At 36.7% G+C, this 23,887-nt stretch overlaps 1 protein-coding gene across 6 annotated transcripts in view; it reads right to left on the bottom strand.

Moving 5' to 3' along the window:
• Positions 1-211: 211 nt before the first annotated feature.
• Positions 212-23,887, bottom strand: part of LOC131644787 (uncharacterized) — a 49,920-nt gene continuing 26,244 nt past the window's right edge. For 5 of the 6 annotated variants that reach the window (XM_058915376.1, XM_058915379.1, XM_058915377.1 and 2 more), the window contains 10 exons: positions 23,727-23,861; positions 23,074-23,186; positions 22,866-22,959; positions 19,359-19,578; positions 18,741-18,871; positions 7,681-7,827; positions 7,389-7,478; positions 5,976-6,074; positions 5,229-5,267; positions 212-669 (listed from right to left, as the gene is read on the bottom strand). In XM_058915376.1, coding sequence (XP_058771359.1) covers positions 532-669; positions 5,229-5,267; positions 5,976-6,074; positions 7,389-7,478; positions 7,681-7,827; positions 18,741-18,871; positions 19,359-19,578; positions 22,866-22,959; positions 23,074-23,186; positions 23,727-23,861 — 1,206 coding nt within the window. In that variant the 3' untranslated portion in view covers positions 212-531. Of the gene's footprint in view, positions 670-5,228; positions 5,268-5,975; positions 6,075-7,388; positions 7,479-7,680; positions 7,828-8,674; positions 8,897-18,740; positions 18,872-19,358; positions 19,579-22,865; positions 22,960-23,073; positions 23,187-23,726; positions 23,862-23,887 lie in introns of those variants that run through there. The other variant, XM_058915381.1, reaches the window with a different exon arrangement.

Below are 23,887 nucleotides of genomic sequence, written 5' to 3'. Positions count from 1 at the left end.
TTCCGGAAATATATTTCTGAAGTATATTTTTTGACAAAATGAAGGTGTGATTCACTTCCCCATATATTTTGTGTATTTTCAGATGCATTTTGAATTTTCATGAAGTACGCTAGTAAAGGTGCATTAAAAAATTCTCTTTTAAAATGGGTCAAAAATGTGGGATCCCCAAACCCAACTCACCTACCATTTAAATATAAAGTAAATGCAAAGATTTTCCATCACAGTATGTTCCTGCTTTTTCTATTAAAGATATGCCAGTAGAAAATGGCCAAAAACCTGTCATATAATCACACTACTGCGGTGTGTATTAAATCAGATATGACAGCTATCAAAAATTGACGACATCATTCTGCCATTTAACAACATTGGTGCTAGCAGACCTTTCCTCACCCTATGACCAAAATAGAAAATGTACAACTGTAAAGGACTCTAAATCAAACACCCAGGCAAATACAATCTATGAGGAAAGGAAAAAGCAGGAGATACAATATGGTTTCTTGAGCTAACAAAAATAGTTCAGCCAGGCAGATGCTATTTTACACAAAACTCAGACTTAAATCTGGTTAGGTTCTGGGAGAATTTGCCCCTGTTCTTTGAGTCCAAGCTGATCTTCACATCTTGCATTAGCTTGTCAAAGCACAGAGAAAGTGTCTGATGTCTGTCTGTTGGCTGCATATTAATTTAGAGAAAATTAAGTTTTAAAACTAGAAATTATTGCAACTTGTATTACAAGTACAAAAACTAAAGAAGTAAGCATAATACAAGACTGGTTAAGATCGTTTAAGAAATCTTATTTCCTTTTGTTAGAAATCTTAAATCCCAGATTACAATGAATCAATGTTGCTAAATTGCCGCTATACTGCTATTGTTCTGCGAAATGCTATTTAGTACAAAATATTGTATGGTGGTGGATACCCCCGCATATAAAACCTATTTCGTCCTCGGTATATCTACTTCCAACTACGGATGTTTGTAAACTAAAACAACCCTTGGATTATGCTCAAAAATATAAGTTATGATATAATATGATGATGCAGTAGTCATTGCAATTTAGTGTGCAAACAAACTTAAACACCCCATGCATTAACATGTAAATGGCTGCTAAAGTACATTCGGGAAAGAAGGAACATGGTGCAATAAAACTCCAATTACATACTCTACGGAAGAGTCAAATTCATTGGATATATTATAAGCAGGCCTACTTCCATTTGGAACAAACTAAATCCATAATTTGATGCAATACCTGAAACTCAAACTCACTATCTCTTCAGTTGAAAGCTGTTCTAGGAACAAGGATTTGTGTTGGAGATTTTGACATCAAATTTCTTGTTATTCTTTTGAACAATTTTGTGTTTTGTGGTCAATTCAATTTACAGTTAAGCTAAATTGATACTAGCTAATTACAGAGAATCTAAGAATTTGGGCTCAAAACCTATCTCAATCCAACAAAACCAACTTGTAAGATGAGCAACAATGTGTCACGAGCACAACCTAGGTCATTATATCTAGTCAATATGGGAGTTTAAACACACCTACTCAAGCTCAGGCTTGAACATCTAGAGCATAGGCCAATGTAGGTGGAATAAGTGGGTTCTCAACATGTCCTTCACACCTATGATTAAGCATCTAGAGTGTGAATAATTCCAGTTGATTTTGTTTAATGTCATAAAGATTAGACCAATTACTAATCAACTTATCTAGAAACTGGTCATTTTGTATTTATGATTGTATTATATAGTTTATAGATGACCATTGATAGAGACCCGAGTATGAGTTAAATAGGAAAAAGAGCTATTATTGTAATAAAGAGTGTGGTGAGGTTATATGGTAAATAATGAGTGGGGTAGGCTGCTTAGTTGGCAAGTTTGTTATGCCTCTTAGTAGTATATAGAGTGAGGTGAGGGAGTGTGGGAATTATCATGGAAGAATATAGTTTGTTATGAACAGTTGGCTTCAAGCCTCTGTAGGAGCTATGCATTTACCTTTCCTCTTGCATTTACCTTTCAGTTTTAGAAATAATACACTATTTTTCATATTTGTGCATTTTAATCCATTTCTTCTATATTCTCTAAGTTGCGGATTTTCGGGTTCGCAACAATGGTCCGACCTGCCGGATCCGACGGAGAGCCAGTGATATCTACGAAGGTGGTTCCTAGATTCGACGGAACAGAAGATGGTTATTGGTGGCTGATCCAATTAGATCGGTATTTTGAGGCTAACACTTGGCTTTGTGAAGGAAGAAAGGTGGGATGGGTGACTGCATTTGGGTTGTGTGGTAATGCTTTTACCTGGTGGCTTTCTTGGAAGAAAGGTAAACAGGATGTCACATGGCAGAATTTTGAAAGGGCTTTCATTATGAAATTCATCCCAGATCTGTGGGAGATGATGGATCCTGCAGAAGTTGAGGAGGAAGAAAACCATGATTATGTTTTGAATAAGACTGCAGAGAGCAATTCAATGCCAAAGGGTGCCGAGAATCAATCTGTGCTAGATGTGATGAACAACACTGGAGAAATTACGTCTTGCAATGAATTACGACCAAGGTTAACACCTCAGTCAGAAAAGATCGCAGAGATGGTGACGGAGAAGAAAGAAGTGAATGAGGTACAAAGAGGAAAGAATCAGGTGTTTGTGTTTAAGCCTCCTCTGTCGCTGGAACCGACGGACTTGGGTTCACCAATTAAGACTTTACTTGAACCAAAGCCACCTGAACTACTCCCGCTGGAATTAAGTCCGTCAGATTCGCGATACTCTGATCAACTCACGACAACACATCCACGGGGAGAACCGCCACCCAAACCCCCAGATGGGTCGATTCTGGTTGGAGGCATATGTGAGACAATTCTTCCTCAATCGGAATATTCAATCATAGTTCACCGTGTAATAACGATGAAGTCACTGCAGAACGAGTTAGAACGGGTGCGTGTAATAGAAGATCCGACCCGAATGAAAGAGGGAGATATAAGGGCAAATCTGTCATTTTGTAAGTTAGGTCAAGACTTAAACATAATGGGCCTGGTCCAATTAGATGAGGTCATATCACTACTGGGCCCAATTGCAATGGGTTGTAACCAAGGGAAATCCTATAGAATCTACACAAAGAGGCACATAACGCAGAAACCTGTGTATTTGGATTCCAATCCTCTGTTACTACAATCCAAACCACCGCCACTGCCAATTCTTCATGTTAAGAATGTAAAGTGGCTCACACCCAGTTTGGATTTGACAAGCGAGATGTTATTTTTGATGGGGGTACATATCATAAAAATAAAAAATGGTTATGTGTGTTGTTTTTCACACTTACAAAACGCAGAGCTAGTGACTAAGCAACGAGAAGGTTCGACTTCCGCTAAGCAGTATTTTCCCCAATCCATTGCTCCAAATATTAATCATGAAGGCAGTGGGATGAGCTCTCTTATTTTCACAAATGGGTTACAGAGGAGTCTCGGGAAGGAACTCGTAGAATTTTTGGGAAGAGGAGCATCATGGGTTCTAAAACTGAAGATTAGCAAGAAAGAGAAACAGAAGACTTATGTGGCTACAAGGACAAGGGCGATATCCAGGTATGAGAGTAGTAAATCAGTACATGTTGCTACAAGAAAAACACTTGATAATTTTGGTCAAAGTGCAAATGATGTCCCTTTGGAACTCGATGAACATGAGCCAGAATTTCTTCTTCTCATAAATGTAGAGTCTCCCTTCATGGAGAAGTCTCTAATAGCTGCAGACCATACACCTAAAAGGGTTAAGACTGATAAGAATATGCTTTCATATAATATCCTGAGAATAAAATCATTGACCAACATATTACTTGATATTGAGAAGGAAATACAAGCATTGGGTGTTGAGCTAGTCTTAATTGACTCAATACTTGCAGCTTCAAGGAAAGAGACAAGTACACCTACTGATTGTGCTTTGATAAAGCCATCAAGACACCACATGTTTGGAAATGTAGCACTTGCAGTATGTTATGTTCTGGGTATTCATAGGTTTGCAATGGAACTAGAGGGGTATGATCAAGGATTGGTAACAAGTACAAGGTCTATTATTGTGGTCAATTACATGGTGCCTAAACCAATTTTGGTCAGTATTGACCCACTTCAAGTTCTTGAGGCAATCAAAAGAATTTTGGGTTGTATATATCCTTTGGTTTCCAGAATTTTGTCTTATGTTAAGAAATGTGGTTGGGCTTAACTCAACCCTACAAAACCGGCTTGTAGGGTGAGGATTGCCCCCACTTATAAGGACATGTTTAGGCCATATATTGTCCGATGTGGGACTCTTAACACACCCCCTCACGCCCAGGACTAGACAACAGGAGCGTGGAAATGAACGGTGGGTGGCCCGATAGCGGAAACCATAGAAGGTGGCCCACCGGATCTTAAACGAGGCTCTTGATACCATGTTAAGAAATGTGGTTGGGCTTAACTCAACCCTACAAAACCGGCTTGTAGGGTGAGGATTGCCCCCACTTATAAGGACATGTTTAGGCCATATATTGTCCGATGTGGGACTCTTAACATCTTATATGGGACCTGTTTTAAATAAATCTATAGAGAGGAATGATGGTTTTACAAGGGGGCCATTAGGTTTGGCAATTATGTCGTTGTATTACGTTGTACCGATCCGACAATGGGATCCAGGAGAGTTCAATTTTCCTATGGCAGCTACAACTTGTGACTACTGTTGGAACGGTTTGCTCAACTTTGTATTTGATAGAGGCAAGTTTGATGGATGCACATTTCAACCTTGGAAACAAGGTTGTTTTGAAGGGGTGGGTATTGATAGAGACCCGAGTATGAGTTAAATAGGAAAAAGAGCTATTATTGTAATAAAGAGTGTGGTGAGGTTATATGGTAAATAATGAGTGGGGTAGGCTGCTTAGTTGGCAAGTTTGTTATGCCTCTTAGTAGTATATAGAGTGAGGTGAGGGAGTGTGGGGATTATCATGGAAGAATATAGTTTGTTATGAACAGTTGGCTTCAAGCCTCTGTAGGAGCTTTGCTCTGTGGGCATTAGGATATTCATCCTCTTGCATTTACCTTTCCTCTTGCATTTACCTTTCAGTTTTAGAAATAATACACTATTTTTCATATTTGTGCATTTTAATCCATTTCTTCTATATTCTCTAAGTTGCGGATTTTCGGGTTCGCAACAACCATAATACTGCTAATTTATGTAATAAGACATGCAGGACAATAGCAAATTTCAGACAGCTCTGGACTTACATATGAAGCCAAAATTTGAGCCTTCGTATTTGCAAACATCTGCAAGAAAAATAAAAAATAAAAATCAACAAGTTAGTATATAGTATACTGTATAAATCATAGGATTTTTGTAGGGAGTAGTAAGAAAGGATTCTCCTAATAGTGTTAGATTATAAACATAGGTATGAATTGATATTAAAAAATATATATATGAAACTGCTAATTACGTCAAGTACAAGTGTTAATCCAAGCCCGTCAATACAATCAAGACTACTAACCAAGATCAAATAAGGGGGAAAAACTCAAAATTGCTCTTCAATTATAGGAGGAAATGATTCTTCAGGTTACATGTGATAATATGAACACATTACAACACTTGAATGAGAGGTTCTAATATATAGGTTCTGATAGAATCAACGTACAATCTCAGTATTAATTGCATAATAACTACGATATCATGTCCATCCTAACTTACATAAATATCAATATTCTCTCTCAAGCAGGAGCATATAAATCATATGCACCAAATTCATAATATATAAAATAGAATTTGAGTTGAGTCTAACTCAGTCCAACAACTAGGACTAGAATCCGGAGAGCATGGTCCAAGTGGTCTGATATCATATAATTTGGGCAATCTCAACCCTACAAAATCAGCCAATATGGGGAGGATTTCCTCCTACTTTCAGGCCTTATCACATCAAATGTCCTATTTTTAACAAACACATTATACTAATATGGAAGCTAGTTAAAACAGGATGGGCATACCTCCTTACTAATTAGTATCATGCTTAGAATTGCACTGCTATGAGTCCACTGATTCCCACGGTCCTCCAAAATAACAACCTCAAATAAGGTTCTCAATATCTGAGGAAAATATATTAAGAGATAATTAATGATTAGGACACGGTGAATAACATGAGAATGTAAGAAGATTTTGGAGAAACAAATTCATTTTATCTAAACATACAAAAAAAAGGGTCTCTTTTGTAAACAAGAATCACAAATTTAGGGGTATATTAAAAACATAATAGCGTTGCACAATACATTTAAGTACAATATATAAAATTCTAGAAATATGAAACTCGAAATAAATTAGGTAATCCATTAACAAATAAGAGTCAATAAAAACATGATAGCTAGCTGATCACAGTCCACAAAACTATGAGATGCGGTCATCAAATATTTCTTAAGATTAGTTATTTTTTTAAGATTAGGAGTCTATTTGATTTAGTTTTGTAAGATTTTTTTTTAAAAAAAATTTGAAAACAATAAAACTTGTTTGGTAGTTTAATTTTACAAAATTATTTTTGAAAACTATTTTAAATGTGTGGTTTTTAATTTTGAAACTTGAGAAGAGAAAAAACATGGAAAAGTGTTGCACTTTACATTCATGGCAAATTTGTAATATTGTGCAACTTTAAAATAATTTTTAAAAATATGAATACTAAACATGTTTTCTTTTACATTTTTTCTTCAAAATTGTTTTTTAAAATTAATTTACAAAATAATTTTTAAGAACTATAAACTAAAACTAATTCAAACAGGCCCTCAAAGTTTGTTTGAAAGAGTTTTAGTTTTTTAGTTTTTAAAAACTGTTTTGTAAATCGATTTTAAAAAATAGTTCTGAAGAAAAAAAATAAAAGAAATCATGTTTGATAATCTTATTTTTAAAATCAGTTTTAAAGTTGTAAAATATTACAAATTTGTCAAGTGAACCATTTTTCTTTGTTTTTTCCTCAAGCTCTGATACCATATTAGAGTTTGACCTAACTCATCCTTACAAAATCGATTGGTAAGGTGAGGAGTGTCACCCTATATAAACTCTTTCAATGCTCTATCTCCAACCAACGTGAGACTTTAGGATTTCTTAATACCAAAACTAAAAATCAGAAACTAAAACCTGTTTTAATTTTTAGTTTTTAAAACTGAGACAGAAAATAGTTTTATAAAATTAGACTACCATACAAGTTTTACTATTTTCAATTTTTTAAAACTAAAAAACATTTTTACAAAACCAATTCAAACATGCCTTTAATCTTTTTTGTATCCAGTTAATATAAAATTATTAACAATCATATTACACAATTATCTTATTCAATCTTTCGGTTGACCATTTAAAAACTGTAAATTATAAGGGAACAAAGTCAAATCTAAGCAGCAAGAAAACCACAAACTTACTCTAGAGAATAGCTCAGGGAACTCAGAGATGAATCCAACTGTGACATTGTTGAAATAAAATGTTGCTAAGTTGTCAATAGCAGAGGCGCACTACATAAACAAAAGGAAATTTAATGCATCAATGTAAAGTGTAAACAAATGGCATTAGATCATCAAATAATTTGTGCTCAGTTTCCTTATTCATGAGCATAACAAGCAGACATGCACTTCATGAATTAAAATTCGCATTTGATATTTTCATGGCAACAGAGTTGAATTAACATATCAAAAATATGTGCAAATTTTTACAAACCTGAGATGATATTTTTTCACTCAAGTCTTTAATGCCTAACTCGAGCGATTCAACAATTAGCATTAATGCGTTTTTATCTAAATTGAGCACAAATGACAAATGGCCATTGAATAGAGTCTCCAAAAACGTAAAGTAAGACGCTGCAACCTGCAAAATAGACCAGAAGAGAAAAATGTTTGTAACTTAAATTTATCCAAATGATCAAAAGTTATGACAGTATGACCATAAATATTCTACGACAGTATGTGACTCATGGAGGCCACGGTAACTCGTTTCATTGCCAGGTGTGCAGAAAATATGGCAACGAAGCATCTATTTGCTACCATCGCTTTAACATGACTTTTTGCCCTCCACTTCTCGGGATGTGTTGCATGCTCCATGCTCTCCCTTATTCTACTTCATCATGGCCAACGCATAGCAACTCCTACTCACGCTCCACAAGCTAGCTGCCAACCTCTGCTCTGATCTTACTCTGCTTGGAGTATCTTTGGTCCTCAATACCATGTCTCATACCTTCCATGTCTCTACCTGCTATGCCTCAACTTAAGATGTCTTCCATGAATTCTACACAACTCTTCTATGTATCCTCCACATGTGCCTCAATCTCTGCCTACTTCACAGATGTTTCAGACAGTTCCCGCACCATCACCTCAAACTCTCTATCTCAACTCTAATCTTATTGGATCCACCAACTGGTATCCAGACTCTACACTCTGGTGCATCTCATCATGTAACTTCAAATGGTGTCGACATTCAACAACATTCTCCCCTTTGAAGGTCCATGTTGACATTTGTATATATTTAGAATAGAATATTCCATATTATGTTTCTTAGATATATCGTGGCATATTCCTTATCTAGTTAATACAATTAGTTGTATAATTTACTATATAATACAACTTCCCTAGTACCATCTAGACACACGGTTTATCTAAATTTCTCTTTTTCTCACCTATTCATAGTCTATTGAGAGACAACTTTTCACTGTGCTTACCAGGTTGCACACTGTCTTTCAATGAGAAATTTTTCTGGCAAACCGTGTTACAATAATTGTTTGCCTCTCAATCACTGTCGTGACTCATTCCGGCCTATGTTTCATTTACCGGTCGCTGTTGTCAATTCTTCTGGCGACTTTCCAGCAAACCACCCCCACCATCCTGAGTAGAGGTTGTCAGTTAGGAATTCATCTTATCCTTTATGTAAATTATTTACTTTCCTGTAATAGGTTAGATAAATTAGACAATAGAATAATTGTCATTATAAGTTGTAATTATGTGTAAATACGGATACTATTATATATAGTATAAAATGCAATAGAGAAAGACATCAAGCCAATTTTCCTGACATGGTATTAGAAGGTTCGATCAATCCAAACTTTTGAAATCGTGTTATCTTGGCCTTGTTCAGCGACGCCCACTGGGTCGCTCTCAGAATTGTTTCTTCCGTTCCTGTTTGTTTTCGATTCGTATTTATTTTTCAAAACCTAGATTGTGGCTGCTGTAGCTGTTTACGGTTTTGTGCTGTATCTTGATTTTGTTCCGGTGATTCTCGATTTGAAGGATTGAGATCGTAATTTAGTGTTTGCGATCAATTTTGATTTGCAATTCTGGTTCGGTACATTTGTTTGTGGTACTGTTGTTGGTAACTTGTTTTCCTTCTTTACGGTACTGCGTTTGCCTTTCTTGGTAACTTGTTTTCCTTGTTAACTTGTTATCAAGCAGTGACAGTGTTAAAAAAATATGTATATATTGTGTGTTGCACGTGAGGCTTGTTCTACTGTATTGAGTCAGAGAAATATATTCTAAAGGTTTTAGGATTATACCATGGCTTCACAAAAAGAAAGAGATAATTTTTGTGTTCGTTTTACCGGTAAAAATTATTCGGCTTGGAAATTTCAGTTCAGAATGTATGTTAAAGGGAAGGGATTATGGAGTCACTTGGACGATGTCTCTATGGCACCGTTAGAGACAGCCGATTTAGATGCATGGGAAATCAAAGATGCTCAAATTATCACTTGGATTCTTGGTAGTTGGTACTATTGATCCTCAGATGAGTAATAATTTGCGATCTTTTTCCACTGCTCAAGAAATGTGAAACTATTTGAAACGTATTTACAATCAGGACAATGCGGCAAAACGTTTTCAGTTGGAGCTAGAGATAGCCAATTACAAACAAGGTAATCTGTCAGTTCAAGAATATTATTCTGGTTTTTTGAGTTTGTGGACAGAACACTCTGCGTATACATGTTGATGTTCCCAAGAGTTCTCTTGCAGATGTCCAGGAGGTCTACAACACTAGTAGGCGAGATCAATTTCTTATGAAACTTCATCCAAAATTTGAAGTTGTTAGAGGTGTTTTGTTGAATAGGAATCATGTTCCTTCTTTAGATTACATGTGTTGGTGAACTTCTCAGAGAGGAACAACGCCTTGCTACTCAAGGAACCATGTCTCACGATGGTGTCATTTATGAGCCTGCTATGGTTACATATGCTGCTCAGAGTAGAAGTAAAGGTCGTGATATTCGACATGTCCAATGTTTCTCTTGCAAACAATTTGAACATTTTGCTCGTAGTTGTAGTAAGAAGTTTTGTAATTATTGCAAGCAGCGGAGCCATATTATCTCTGATTGTCCCACCCGTCCTCCACGATCATCACAACGTCCGGTGCAAGCATTTCATGCCACTACAAGCTCTGCAGTTGGTCCTTCCATCCCTAGTGCATCTAATGGCGGTGGTATACAGCCTGAACTAATCCAACATATGGTACTTTCTGCTCTTTAAGCCTTGGGAGTTCAGGGTAAGTCTTCTAATGTTTCTTGCCCATGATTTCTTGATTCTGGTGCATCCAATAACATGACAGGCTCTGCTGAATACTTGCACAATTTACACTTTTATCATGGTAATCAGAAAATTCAAATTGCTGATGGTACTGCCCTTTCTATCACTAATGTTGGTGACCTCGACTCTGATTTTCAGGATGTACTTGTGTTACCTGAACTAGACATTTTGTCTCAACGATCTTGTCCCAATACCCTCCAACAAAATGGGATGGCGGAACGCAAGAATCAACATTTGCTTGATGTGACACACACTTTACTTCTTCAAGCTTCCGTTGTTACTTGTTAGGGGATTGAGGGAGAATATTGAGAAAGAGAGAGAGAGAGAATAGAAAGTAGAGATAAGGAAAGAGTGTTTTATTTATTCAACAAAAGCATACATTGAATGGTTATTTTCTAATTATATATAACTGTCTAAGCAGTTATAACAACCCAATACAACTAATAATAGTTGTATACACTACTTCATGCATCATATCCCGCCCCTTGAAATCTTCCTTGTCCTCAAGGAAAAGCTGTAACATCAAAATAGGGAAACTATAGCTTGATTTTGTATAGTAGCTCCCAAGTAGCCTCTTCCATAGCCTCCCCTTTCCACTGTACCAAAACCTCAGTAACTGCCCTATTATGTCTCTGAATCGAGCGCCTCTTCAAAATCTTAAATGGCTCCTTAGGATCATCCAAACTTCCCCACTCTTCGGGAAGTGCAACCACGGGAATGTTCGCATCAGGACACGGTTTCAAGAGAGATACATGGAACGTAGGATGAATCCGCGAATTAGCTAGGAGAATCAAGGTATATGCAACTTTTCCCACCCTATGTAGCACCTGATAAGGACCATAAAACCGAGGGGAAAGCTTTTCGGAAGGACGATATTGAGCAGAAGATTGTCTAAAGGGCTGTAACTTTAGGAAAACCCAATCTCCTTCCTTGAATTCCCGATCACTGCGATGTTTATCAGCTTGCCGCTTCATACGTGCTTGAGCCCGAACCAAGTTACCTTGTAATTTCTTGATCATTTCCTCCCTTACAATGAAACTTCGATCTACCGCTTCCACCTTGGTACTTTGAGGGCAATAAGGAAGATGCAGAGGGGGTGCTTGACCGTACACAATCTCATAAGGGGTAGCTTGAATAGCAGAATGATAAGTGGTATTGAATAGCTTGAATAGCTTGACCCATTCTTTAGGCCGCTGCCATGTCATAGCCCTTAAGTAATGTTCTAAGCAACGGTTCAAGACTTCACTTTGACCATCCGATTGAGGGTGGTAGGCTGTTGTTAAGCTCTGGGAAATGCCCAATTGACCAAGGAAGGAACCCCAAAATTTACTTGTAAACAAGGGATCTCGGTCACTCACAATGTTGGCAGGTGCACGATGTAACTTGTAAATTTCAGAAATGAAAACTTCAGCCAATTTTGATGCAATAAAAGGGTGAGCAAGAGGAATAAAATGGGCATATTTGCTCAGCCGATCAATAACTACCCAAATCGTGTCTTTACCATGAGATTTAGGAAGCTTTTCAATGAAGTCCATGGCTATACTTTGCCACACTCCCTCTGGAACTGGCAGGGGCTGAAGTAAACCAGCAACAGCTCTAGGTTCATACTTGCATCTAAGGCTAGTCTCACATTGCTGAATGAACTTTGTGACATCTTTGGCAAGGCCCTTCCAATAAAACATGCTCTTGATCCTTGCTATAGAAGCCCTGATGCCCGAATGGCCTCCTTGGTGTGAAGAATGAAGCCATTGTAGAATCACCGATCGCACTTGTCCATCATTAGGATGACTAGCTTCTATTTCCTATACAATAAATTGTCCAAAACAGAAAGATGGGGATGCAAGGTTGGGTTAGCGAGAACCTGCAGCTTGAGGTCATGCAACGCTGAATCTTGTTCATAGCTTTTAAGGAGAGAGTCCCATAACTCAGAAGAAATAGAAGAGGCGGTCAATTGTAAAACTTCACCATGCGAGGCTCTCGACAAGGCATCTGCAGCTATATTATCCTTACCCTTCTTATACACAATTTCATAAGAAAGACCCATGAGTTTAGTGACCCATCTATATTGGGCTAGAGTAGATAGACGTTGCTCCAATAGGTATTTCAAACTATGTTGGTCAGTAAAAATTGTAAATGTGTTCAGGGAAAGATATTGGTGCCACTTAGACACTGCATGAACCAATGCTAATAATTCCTTGTCATAAACTGACAACAGCCTGTTTTTAGGAGACAAAACCTTGCTAATAAAAGCCATAGGGTGCCTGTCCTGCATTAACACAACACCAATTCCAGTGCCCGAAGCATCTGTTTCAACCACAAATGACTTTTGCATATTAGGGATGGCCAACACCGGAGAATTACTCAAAGCATCTTTCAATGTAGTGAAGGCGGTGTGCGTCTCTTGTGTCCAATGGAATGAATCCCGCTTGAGTAAATCAGTAAGAGGAGAAGCAATGATGCCGTAACCTTTAATGAACCGCCTGTAGTAACCCGTCAAACCCAAAAATCCCCTCAATTGCTTAACTGTTTGAGGCGCCGGCCAATCTCTCACAGCTTGAACTTTAATTGGGTCAGTAGTAACTCCTGTAGGTGTAATGAAATGACCCAAGTATTCGATCCGTGTAGTGAAGAATGCGCACTTACTTCTCTTAACATAGAAGGTGTGAGCTTTGAGGATCTGAAACACGTGTCGAAGATGAGCCACGCGTGCCTCCAAAGATGGGCTATACACTAGTATGTCATCAAAGAAAATACGAACACATTTTCTCAATAAACCAGAAAAAATAGTGTTCATTGTTTCTTGAAAAGTAGTTGGTGCGTTGGACAAGCCGAAAGGCATCACCACATATTCATACTGCCCCCCATGAGTTTGAAACGCTGTCTTTGGTACGTCCTCCGTTTTCATCCTTATTTGATGATATCCAGCCCTAAGATCCAATTTAGAAAACACCACTGCCCCACCTAATTCATCCAATAAATCCTCCACCAAAGGAATTGGGAATTTAGCCTTCACCGTCATGTCGTTCAACCTCCTATAATCCACACACATTCGCCAACTCCCATCTTTCTTTTTGACTAACACAACTGGAGAAGCAAAAGGGGAAGAGCTTGGTTGAATTACTCCCGAATCCAAGAGCTCTTTAACCATGCCATCAATGACATCCTTCTGAGCTGGTAGATATCTATAAGGTCTTAAACTAACCGGGTTAGAACCCTCCTTTAGCACAATTTGATGTTCATGAATACCCCTAAAGGGTGGCAGTTGAGTAGGTGTATCAAAGACCTCTTGGAACTCATGTAGAATAGATTCTCTATGATCCCTCATCACCAGATCCTCTAGCTCCTCAGTGGTCACTGAACAGCACATTGCCTCTGTGGAACTAGGTAGCAACTGTAGCATATAACAGAAGCTATCTTCAACCATTAATTGATGCAATTTAGCAGCTGGAACTACCCTACTTTTAATTTCTTTAACAGCCTGTAACTTCACATGCATACCAATCATAGAAAATTCCATAGCCATATTGGTAAAATCCCAGTGGATGACTCCCCATTGCCTTAACCATTACATGCCCAATATAATATCACAACTGGACAATGGTATTGCAATAGCATCAGTGAGAAAATCATACCCTTGAAGCTTTAACCGGATGCCTTCACACCGTCTTGCACCTTGTATACGGCCACCATCAGCTACAGTTATCCGCAAGGGATGCATAGGTTGTAGAATATTGATCCCCTCTTTACATAATTTCTGGTTGATGAAATTATGAGTGCTTCCTGTATCTATAAGTACATGAACTCTCTTTTTGCCCATCCATCCTATCAATCTCATCATAGGATGAGAAGAGTCTCCCTGAATGGCATTAAGTGAAACAGTGGGATCAACACCTTGAGTAGGATCATTAGACACTTCCTCAGAAACAGAATCAACTTCAATTGAGTCCACTTGGTTTTCCTCCCCAACCACCATAAGGAACACTTGCATTTTCATCCTCTGAGGACAATCATGTCCAGGAAAGAATTTGTCATGACAGAAAAAACACAAGTTTTGAGCCCTATGTTCATCCATTTCTTTAGGAGAAAGCTTCTTCTGAAACGTATATGTCGGCTTTCCCAAAATGCTCTTCTGAGAACCTTCGACAATCCCTTTCTTCTCCTGAGGCATCACTTTCTTGTCAAAGGTGTTAGAAATTGTATTCTTCTTTTCACTCCAAGAACTTTGTGTTCGATTTGCAGGTCCCGACCGTTTCTGCAACAAATCCAAGCTTCGTTCTTGCAGCTTTGCCATACGAGTGGCTTCCAACATCGTACGCGGGGCGAACATCTTCACACCATTACACAGTTCCTGTTGCAGGCCTCACAAATAGTATTGGAGCTTTTGAGATTCCGTTAAAGCTGTTCTACCCACAAGATTGTCAAACATTTCCTGATACGCCTCCAGTGAACCAGTCTGCACCAATTTCTTGAGTTCTTCCATCGGTGAATCGAACTCGAGGCTAAATCGCATCTTCAATGCCTCGGTGAAATTCTGCCATGTCAATCAGCCATTCGATCCCTGTTCTAGACTTTGGAACCAACAAAGAGTTATCATCAAGAGCGATGCTCGCAACGGAGACCTTGTCCCCTTCTTGCGTTCCATCCAACAACAAAAAAAACGTTCGCATTTCGCAATCCAAGATTCGACATCGTCGCGAGTGAATTTTGGGAAATCCAGACGCGTTAATCGCGTTGCTGGTCGAGTTGCTCCGTCACCAGTACCACCATGGCAACGTGACGCCGTTAACTCTGCCATTTGCAATCCAATTCCGCATATGGCTTCTTGCACATTGGTGAATTGAGTTTCGAAACGATTCACCAATTCACGAATTTGCCTCGTGATACATGGCTCCACTGCTGCCATTATGCGTTCCTCCGCCTCACGAATGGCGTTCTGCATTCGCGTCGCTTCTGCCATGAATGATGTGGATGAGGTCGACAGGCTCTTGATACCAATGTTAGGGGATTGAGGGAGAATATTGAGAAAGAGAGAGAGAATAGAAAGTAGAGATAAGGAAAGAGTGTTTTATTTATTCAACAAAAGCATACATTGAATGGTTATTTTCTAATTATATATAACTGTCTAAGCAGTTATAACAACCCAATACAACTAATAATAGTTGTATACACTACTACATGCATCATCCGTACCACCCCAATTTTGGGTGGAGGCTCTTTCCACAGCTCTCTTCTTGATCAATCGTCTTCCTTCTACGGTTATTGATCACGATTCTCCTTTGTTTTCGTCTTTTTAAAACTCAACCTAATTATAATGATTTACATACTTTTGGTTGTGTGTGTTTTGTTCACCTACCTCCGTTTGAAAGACATAAGCTTGAAGCACAATCTGCTCAATGTGCATTTATGGGGTATAGTCACTCTCATAAAGGTTTAGTGTGTTATGATGTATCTAATTGTCGCTTCCGCATTTTCCGTAATGTGACATTTTTTGATGATCAATTTATGTTTAATTGTGTTTCTCCTGTCATGGATGATATTGTTATTCTTCCAAATTTTTCCATTATGCCTCAATCTATAGAACGTTATAAACCAGGACATGTATATGTTAGAAAATCCAGACAACAGGTACCCACACCCCTACCCAACGCTGATCTGCCACCTGATATTGTACCAGTTGAACCACGACATTCTGGTCGAATATCTCGAGCACCAGATCGATATTCACCAGAAGGTATGATTCTTCACATACTTCTCTGACTGCCTCACTCTCTAGCATATCGATTCCTACTTGTTACTCACAGGCTGTTTAAAGATGTGCGATGGATAAAAGCAATGAATGAGAAGAGCTTCAAGCTCTTCAAGAGAATTTCACATAGGATATTGTCTCTTGTCCTCCTCATGTCAAACTTATAGGTTGTAAATGGGTGTATTCTGTGAAATTGAATTCTGATGGGTCCCTCAACCGTTACAAGGCTCGTTTGGTTGCCTTAGGCAACAAACAGGAGTATGAATTGATTATGATGAGACATTTGCACCGGTTGTCAAAATGACAATTGTTCACATGGTCATCTCTATAGCTTCTTCTAGAGGGTGGTTTCTTCATCAAATGGATGTGAAAAATGCATTTCTTCATGGTGACCTGGCAGAAGATATTTATATGACTTCACCTCAAGGCTTATTCTCTTCATCTAAAGGTGTATGCAAGCTTAAACGCTCCTTATATGGTTTGAAACAGGCACCTAGAGCATGGTACGAGAAATTTCGTTCCACTCTCCTTGGGTTCTCCTTTACTCAGAGTCAGTATGATTCCTCTTTATTTATTCATAGCACATGTGCGGGTATTGTTTTGCCTCTTTTGTATGTTGATGATATGGTTATTACTGGTTCTGATCATGCTTCCACTCAGCGACTTAAGCAACAGTTACATGCCTCATTTCACATGAAAAATCTTGGTAATCTACATTATTTTCTTGGTCTTGAGGTTCATTCTACGTTCAAGGGAATATTCCTCCATCAACATAAGTATGTCACTGATTTGATTTCTATGGTTGGTCTCGAATCAGCTAATCCAGTGGATATCCCTATTGAGGTTAATGTCAAATATCATCGTGATGGTGGTGATCTTTTGCCAGATCCTTTACTGTATCGACAACTTGTGGGTAGCCTTAATTACTTGACTATTACTCGTCCTGGCATATTTTTTGTTGTTCAGCAAGTAAGTCAGTTCATGCATTCTCCTCGGCATCTTCATTTGGCAGCGGTTCATCGTATAATTCGCTATTTGAAAGGAACCTCTCACTGTGGACTTTTTTTTCCACCGGAATAGCTCCCAAACTGAGTGCTTATAGTGTACCGATTGGGTAGGGTGTCCGGACACTCGTCGATCTATCACTGGTTGGTGCATGTTTCTTGGTTCTTCATTGATCTCATGGAAAAGTAAGAAGCAAGCAAGAGTCTCAAAATCCTCTACTGAATCTGAGTATCGTGCCATGTCTGCTGCTTGCTCGGAAATTATTTGGCTACGTGGTATTTTGACTGAACTTGGATTTCCTCAAACAGAGCCTACATTGCTTTATGCTGACAATACAAGTGTCATCCAATCTTGTATTATCCAGAGTAATGTGCCTTGTCCGTGATGCTTATGATGACTGACTTATAGCACATCCACTTCAGTACTCAGCTTCAAGTTGCAGATATTCTTACCAAAGCTGTTCCACGCCCACGCCATCAGTTTCTTGTTAGCAAATTGATGTTTATTGACCAGACGCATCAATTTGAGGGGGGATGTTAATTAGGAAGTCATCTTATCCTTTATGTAAATTATTTACTTTCCTGTACTAGGTAAGATAAATTAGACAATAGAATATTTGACATTATAAGTTGTATTTACGTGTAAATACAAATACTATTATATATAGTATGAAATGCAATAGAGAAAGACATCAAGCCAATTTTCCTGACATAGGCAAACGCAAGCAATTATTGACGAGATGTGTACTCTCCAAACTAGTGGTACCTTGGAATCGGTTTCTCTACCCCTAAAAAGTCTTTGTATGTGAAGAGACGTACATGTGCAAGAATTTTCTTTTGAATAGAATATGCAAGAATTTTTTAAATACCTAACTAAAATACTATTATATTAGTATTAAAACTTGTTTTTGTTCTAACTTTTTTTAGAGATGTTCATTATTACCTTATATGAGATTGTGTTATGTTTGAACATTGCCGAAGGTCTGTCAAGAAAAAAAAAAGATTTTTGTAGGACACCTTTGTCATGTCGGTCACCGACACGTATCCGGCACATGACACCATAGGTTTCTACATGCTCCCTTGACTTGTAAATTCCTATCAGGAGTAGTAGCTAGCTGTTGTAATTAGATAGCTTTGCATTCTATGACTGACACTTGTCTAGGGTCTTTAGTTCTCAACCTGCTATAGCAGATCACCATTCTTGTAATATAAAAGGAAAGTTAGTTACCAAAGCTAACTAACTTTCAATCAATGAAAAGTTGTTGAGACTCAATGAAGATCTCTTTCTCTCTTTCTATCAATTCCTTGAGAGAGCTAGTGAAATATTTCAGATTCAACTATTACGTGTAGGGTTTGATAATGAAATGTACTTGTAATTACAATTTACAACAAACAAACAAGAAACCAAAGGAGGAAAGCAAGTCTTTCATTAACCAACTCAATAAAGAACATAACATAAAAGTAAAGCAATACCTTCCGAAATGCAAACATGTCTCCCAGAGGAATTGACAACATCAACTTTATAGTGATATCAAGAGCATCAAAGAGGGCCCTATCACCATAAAGTTCAAATATACCGAAGTTGACAAAGTTCCCAGAGAGTGCTGCAGGCAAAAAAGAAATATTAAACAAATAAAACTCACGGGTAATGAAAATATGATGCTCTTACTATATTGTTTACTCCATTGTATTTCACTTCAAGCACAAAGAATTGAATACAATATTATAAATAAGACTGCAAATGTGAAAGAAGAAATCAAGCATGAACCCAGGTTTTACAATATATAAAACATATTGAGAATTTATAGTGCTATCTCTAGCATTTTTCATATTTCAGACTACATGTATATTATGAATAAAATTACGGATCACGTGAAAAGTCATTACCTAAGTAAAACATGCAAAAGATATTTAAATAAGAGTTAGATGATTATGAATAGTGTGGTAGGGATGATGTCTCTGGAAAAAAAAACTTAACATTTGGTGTTTATGATTAATCGCTTCAGGACAATTCATCCGCTTCATCACATCCTTGATGTTAAAAAGTAAAAAGCGATAGAAATATGATAATATGTTACAGTAGATGCAAACCTCGTTCAAGAATTATCAAACAAATTGATATTCCCTTGTATTTGGATGAATACATGTCTGCTTTATTAGGAAGAGGTAAAATTCTAGATCCATATGCAACAATCAGTTTACTGACTTCTCGAAAAAGTAGTATTCCATTAGGGGAAGAAGAATCAAAAGTCAATCGCTGGGATTTGTTCAGGACCAGTTCAGCAACAAATTTCAACAATGGAGTTGTTACCTGCATTAAGCTAATGAAATCAAACATCCTTCTAGGTATGGAAATTAAAATTGTCAGGTTTATAAGATTAGCCATTTTGACATGAGCTATTTAGCACAAACTCAATATTGGAAATTATTATTTATTTAGGCAAGATGGACACCTATTTCTGACTTAATGGGGCGAACTATTTTCGATGGTCTCAATCTGTCCAGAAGGAAACCTGAGAAACTTGCTATATACTCTATGGAAAACCAGCACATATGAAGAATGCAGGTCCTAGGCACCCAGATCTGTCCATGAGGTGGAAAAAACCACATTGAACAAAGATCAAGTTGAGGAGCATGTTAAAATGTAGATCTTTATTTGATATTCCTAATGCTTCTCTTAAAATTGTACCTCAAATATGGGTGAACCGTGGATCACAGATTTTGATGTTTCTCACCATACGACTAGTCTTTCTTCTCTCTTTAAAACTTATTTACCTTTCCCCAAAAATAAAAAGATAAGAGTTGCATATATAAGTTATTTATCAATTACAGCAGAGGAAAAAACCACTTTATCTAGACACATTGAGTTACAAAATATGCTACTTGGACTAAAAATATCATGTAACCTCCTCTCTGGTAGTAAAACATGCCAATACTCCAATCGCAATGTAAATTTCTTTAACACCTTATGTATTTTTTGGGACCGAACTTCTAGAAAGATGATTAGTAATACTAAAATGATAGATGGACTCAATTACTTTGAGAATGTTTTCGCAAATAAAGTTGCCCATGGCCTTAGCGGTAAGAGTTCTACCACAATGAGGGATCAAATAATGCTTTGGCATAATAGACTAGAGCACCCTAATTTCAATATCTTAGGCATTTGTTTTCAGACTTTTGTTTTCGTTTTTCAGATATTTGTTTTCGTAAATAAAGTCGGTTTTGTAGGGATGAGTTAGACCCAACCACAATTTTAAGATGATATCAGAATATATCCTAGATTTGTTGCTAGACTTCCCACATCATCCACCGTACATGCTCATCGAGGCCCGAGCATAAGAGGAAGTGTTGGAAATTTAGTCTTCATTGCAGTTTGCCCCTACCTAAATTATATAGCGTGTGTTTTAATGACAGACGTACTAAAAATATCTTAGAATAATAAAATTTAACAATATATTTTGAGATTTGAATGTTCATTTTATGAATATGCTACTATTTTATTATTGGTCGTATTTACTAATGTTTTTTGTAAAATTAGATGAGACAAAATAATATTAGAAATGACAAATATTAAAGAATGTGTTGGGATAGCCCATATAGTTAAAAAGATGGAGGAAAATAGGCTTTGATAGTTTTGACATTTAGAGAGAAGACATGTGAATTTTGTTGTAAAGAGAATAGATCAGATGAAAAGTTGTCAATCAACTAGAAGTAGTGGATGACAGAAAAACTATAAAGAAAATTATTAAGAAAGATCTCGAGATTAACAAGATAGAAATATGGTCTTTGATTGAATATTATGGCATCACTTGATCCATGTAGCAAACTCCACTTAGTAGGATAAGTCTTGGTTGTTGTTATTGTTGAAAATTAAAATAATTTAGTTATGCATTTTCCAAGTAGTTAACTCATTGAAAATTAAATTCTATGTATCTTTGTAAATTGGTAAATTGTATTAGTTTAATTTCTTGAAAATTGCACATAATTATTTATTACCCTCGTAAGTAACTACAATGATTATAAATTAAACTTTATGCTGAGAGCAATGTATCTCAAGCACATTCATAAACATTTTTCAAGTAGTTAATTCATTGCATACTAAGTTCTATGTATCTTGCTAAATTGTATTGCTAAATTGTATTAGTTTAATTTCTTTCTTGTAAATTGGACATAATTATTTATTACCCTTGTAAGTTGTAACTACAGTGATTATAGATTTAAGCCTTTTGTTGCACCGAGATGCATCTCTTTTGTAAATAATATAGTCCTATTTGGAGAATCGAAAGAGGATTTAAATGAGATTAGAGACTTGGAGACGAGCTTTAGAAATGCATGGTTTTCGCCTAATCAGAAGTAAGACGGAGTATATGGAATGTAAGTTCAACAAAAGAAGAAGTGTTTATAACATAAAGGTGAAAGTTGTAGACCATATTATCCTTCAAATCACACAGTTTAAATATTTTGGTTCTGTAATACAAAATGACGGAGAAATAAAAAAGGATGTAAACCATCGAATTCAAAAAGGGTGGTTGAAGTGGAGGAGGGCTTCAGAGATTTTATGTAACTCAAAGGTACCACTCAAGGTGAAGGAAAATTTTTATCGAACAGCGGTAAGATCTGCAAGATTGTACAGGACAAAATGCTAGGCACTTAAAAATCAACACAAGAATAAGCAGGGATGAGGATGTTGAATTGGATGCGTGGTACGACTAGAAATGATAGGATTAGAAATAAAAATATTAGAGAGTGTTGGAGTAGCACCTATAGTAGAGAAAATGGTGGAAATTTAGTCTTAGGTGGTTTGGACATGTAGAGAGAAGTCCTATAGATTCAGTGGTAAGGAGAGTAGATCAGATAGAGATAAGTCAAACAACAAGAGGAAAAAGAAGACCTAAAAAGACCATAAGAAAAGATTAAGAAAGATCTTGAAATTAACAATTTGAATAAAAGCATAGTTTTAGATAGAACATTATGGCAAAAATTGATCCATGTAGTTGATCCCACATAGTAAGATAAGGCTTGGTTGTTGTTGTATGCTGTTGAGCTGAGCGCAATGTATCTAAGCACTTCATTAACATTAAAAAAAATGATTTGTTTCTATTATTTCCTATTTTGTTATGTTGGTATTTATTTCCCTAATATGTTATTATGGCAATGACACCCTAGAATTTTAAGCTAGCATTAAATAGAATTTATATGCATTAGTCTATATGATGTATATCACACTACTATTATTGTCAAGAAATAATTTTTAGTAATTTCCTTTCAAGCACCTCCAACTTATTTATGTTATTACCTAACTAACTCACCTACTGCCAATTTATCAACAAAATCATGGGAGAAACATACAAACTTCATGCCTATATTAGGTACTCCATAGAGTAAGACATCTCAACTTTAATTGACAAGTTATTTATAGTAATATTTTTAATGCAAAAAATTGGTCGTGCTTGATATCGCAAGACTGTTTAAGGGAAAATTAAATACTAGACTCACAAATAAAATTATAATGATGTGACGAAAAATCATAAAAATAAAGGAAAATTAAGATGATGATATTATTCCTTGTATTGCATCAGTTACTTTGTGATCACATACCTCTGGAGCGTCAGCATAATGTGCAAGGCTTTTCAAAAGAATTGGCATGTGTGCAGGATAAAGCCAATCAAAAAGGAATCCATATGTTCTACGACTGTTAAAATGCAATCCAAAGAAACCAAAATGAACTAATATTTTCAACTACAGGGAGAAAGGAAAGAAGACAAACAAACAAGGCCTCAGACAATAAAACAGAAATTCTACCAACCTATTAGTTGCCATTGCTAATCCTCGAAGATCACGCATCAACCCAATAAATGCATATTTTACAGCATCTGATTGAAACAGTGCATCAGGTGTTGAATTCAATCTACCAAAAACCTACCGTGGAAAAACCATCAATCAGAATGAAAAAAAAAAGGTAGGATAAACCAATCAATAATAAACTGACAATGCTAAACTGTAAGTTGCAAACATTTTGCTGGACATATTTCATATTTATAAACTAGTTCAGTATATGATGGTAGAACAACATGCATCAGTTGTTACATAAGAATCTAAAGAAGTCAAACCAATCAAAAAAAGGATTAAGTAGACAATATTTTAAGTTTGGGGAGTTAAACGTATTAGGACCAGTTATTCACAAATGACCAATAATTGAAGGGGGTGCACGAGTGTATGTAGTTTGGTTGATAAGTTGTTCAAAGACGTCAAGAGTGTCTTGTATAAGGTTATAAAAGTATAAGGTTATAAAAAAATTACATGCACGGAAATCAGATGAACATCTTTTCCCAAGATTTATACAATTGACTCAACTTCATAAAACTAATATGAAGAAAAATTAAAACTACATCTTCTAAAATTCATTATTGCACTTTCTATTGAATTGTAATGGTAAAATGGTAAGCAAAAACTACCAACCTGTAGGAAAGGTTCCATTGATGATTTGAATTTCAATAGGCTATCTTCCATGAACACCAACATGCCAAATGTATAATACAGCGTTGTTCTGCTGCGAAAACATTCCCAATTTTCTAAAAAAGGGAATTGTTCCCTCTAATAAGGAGAGTGAGAAAAAAGTT

Source organism: Vicia villosa, linkage group LG1 (assembly GCF_029867415.1).
Source record: "Vicia villosa cultivar HV-30 ecotype Madison, WI linkage group LG1, Vvil1.0, whole genome shotgun sequence".
NCBI classification, from domain to species: Eukaryota; Viridiplantae; Streptophyta; class Magnoliopsida; order Fabales; family Fabaceae; genus Vicia; species Vicia villosa.
The sequence above is the reverse complement of the archived record's forward strand: the minus strand, read 5'-3'. Positions and strand labels throughout refer to the sequence as shown.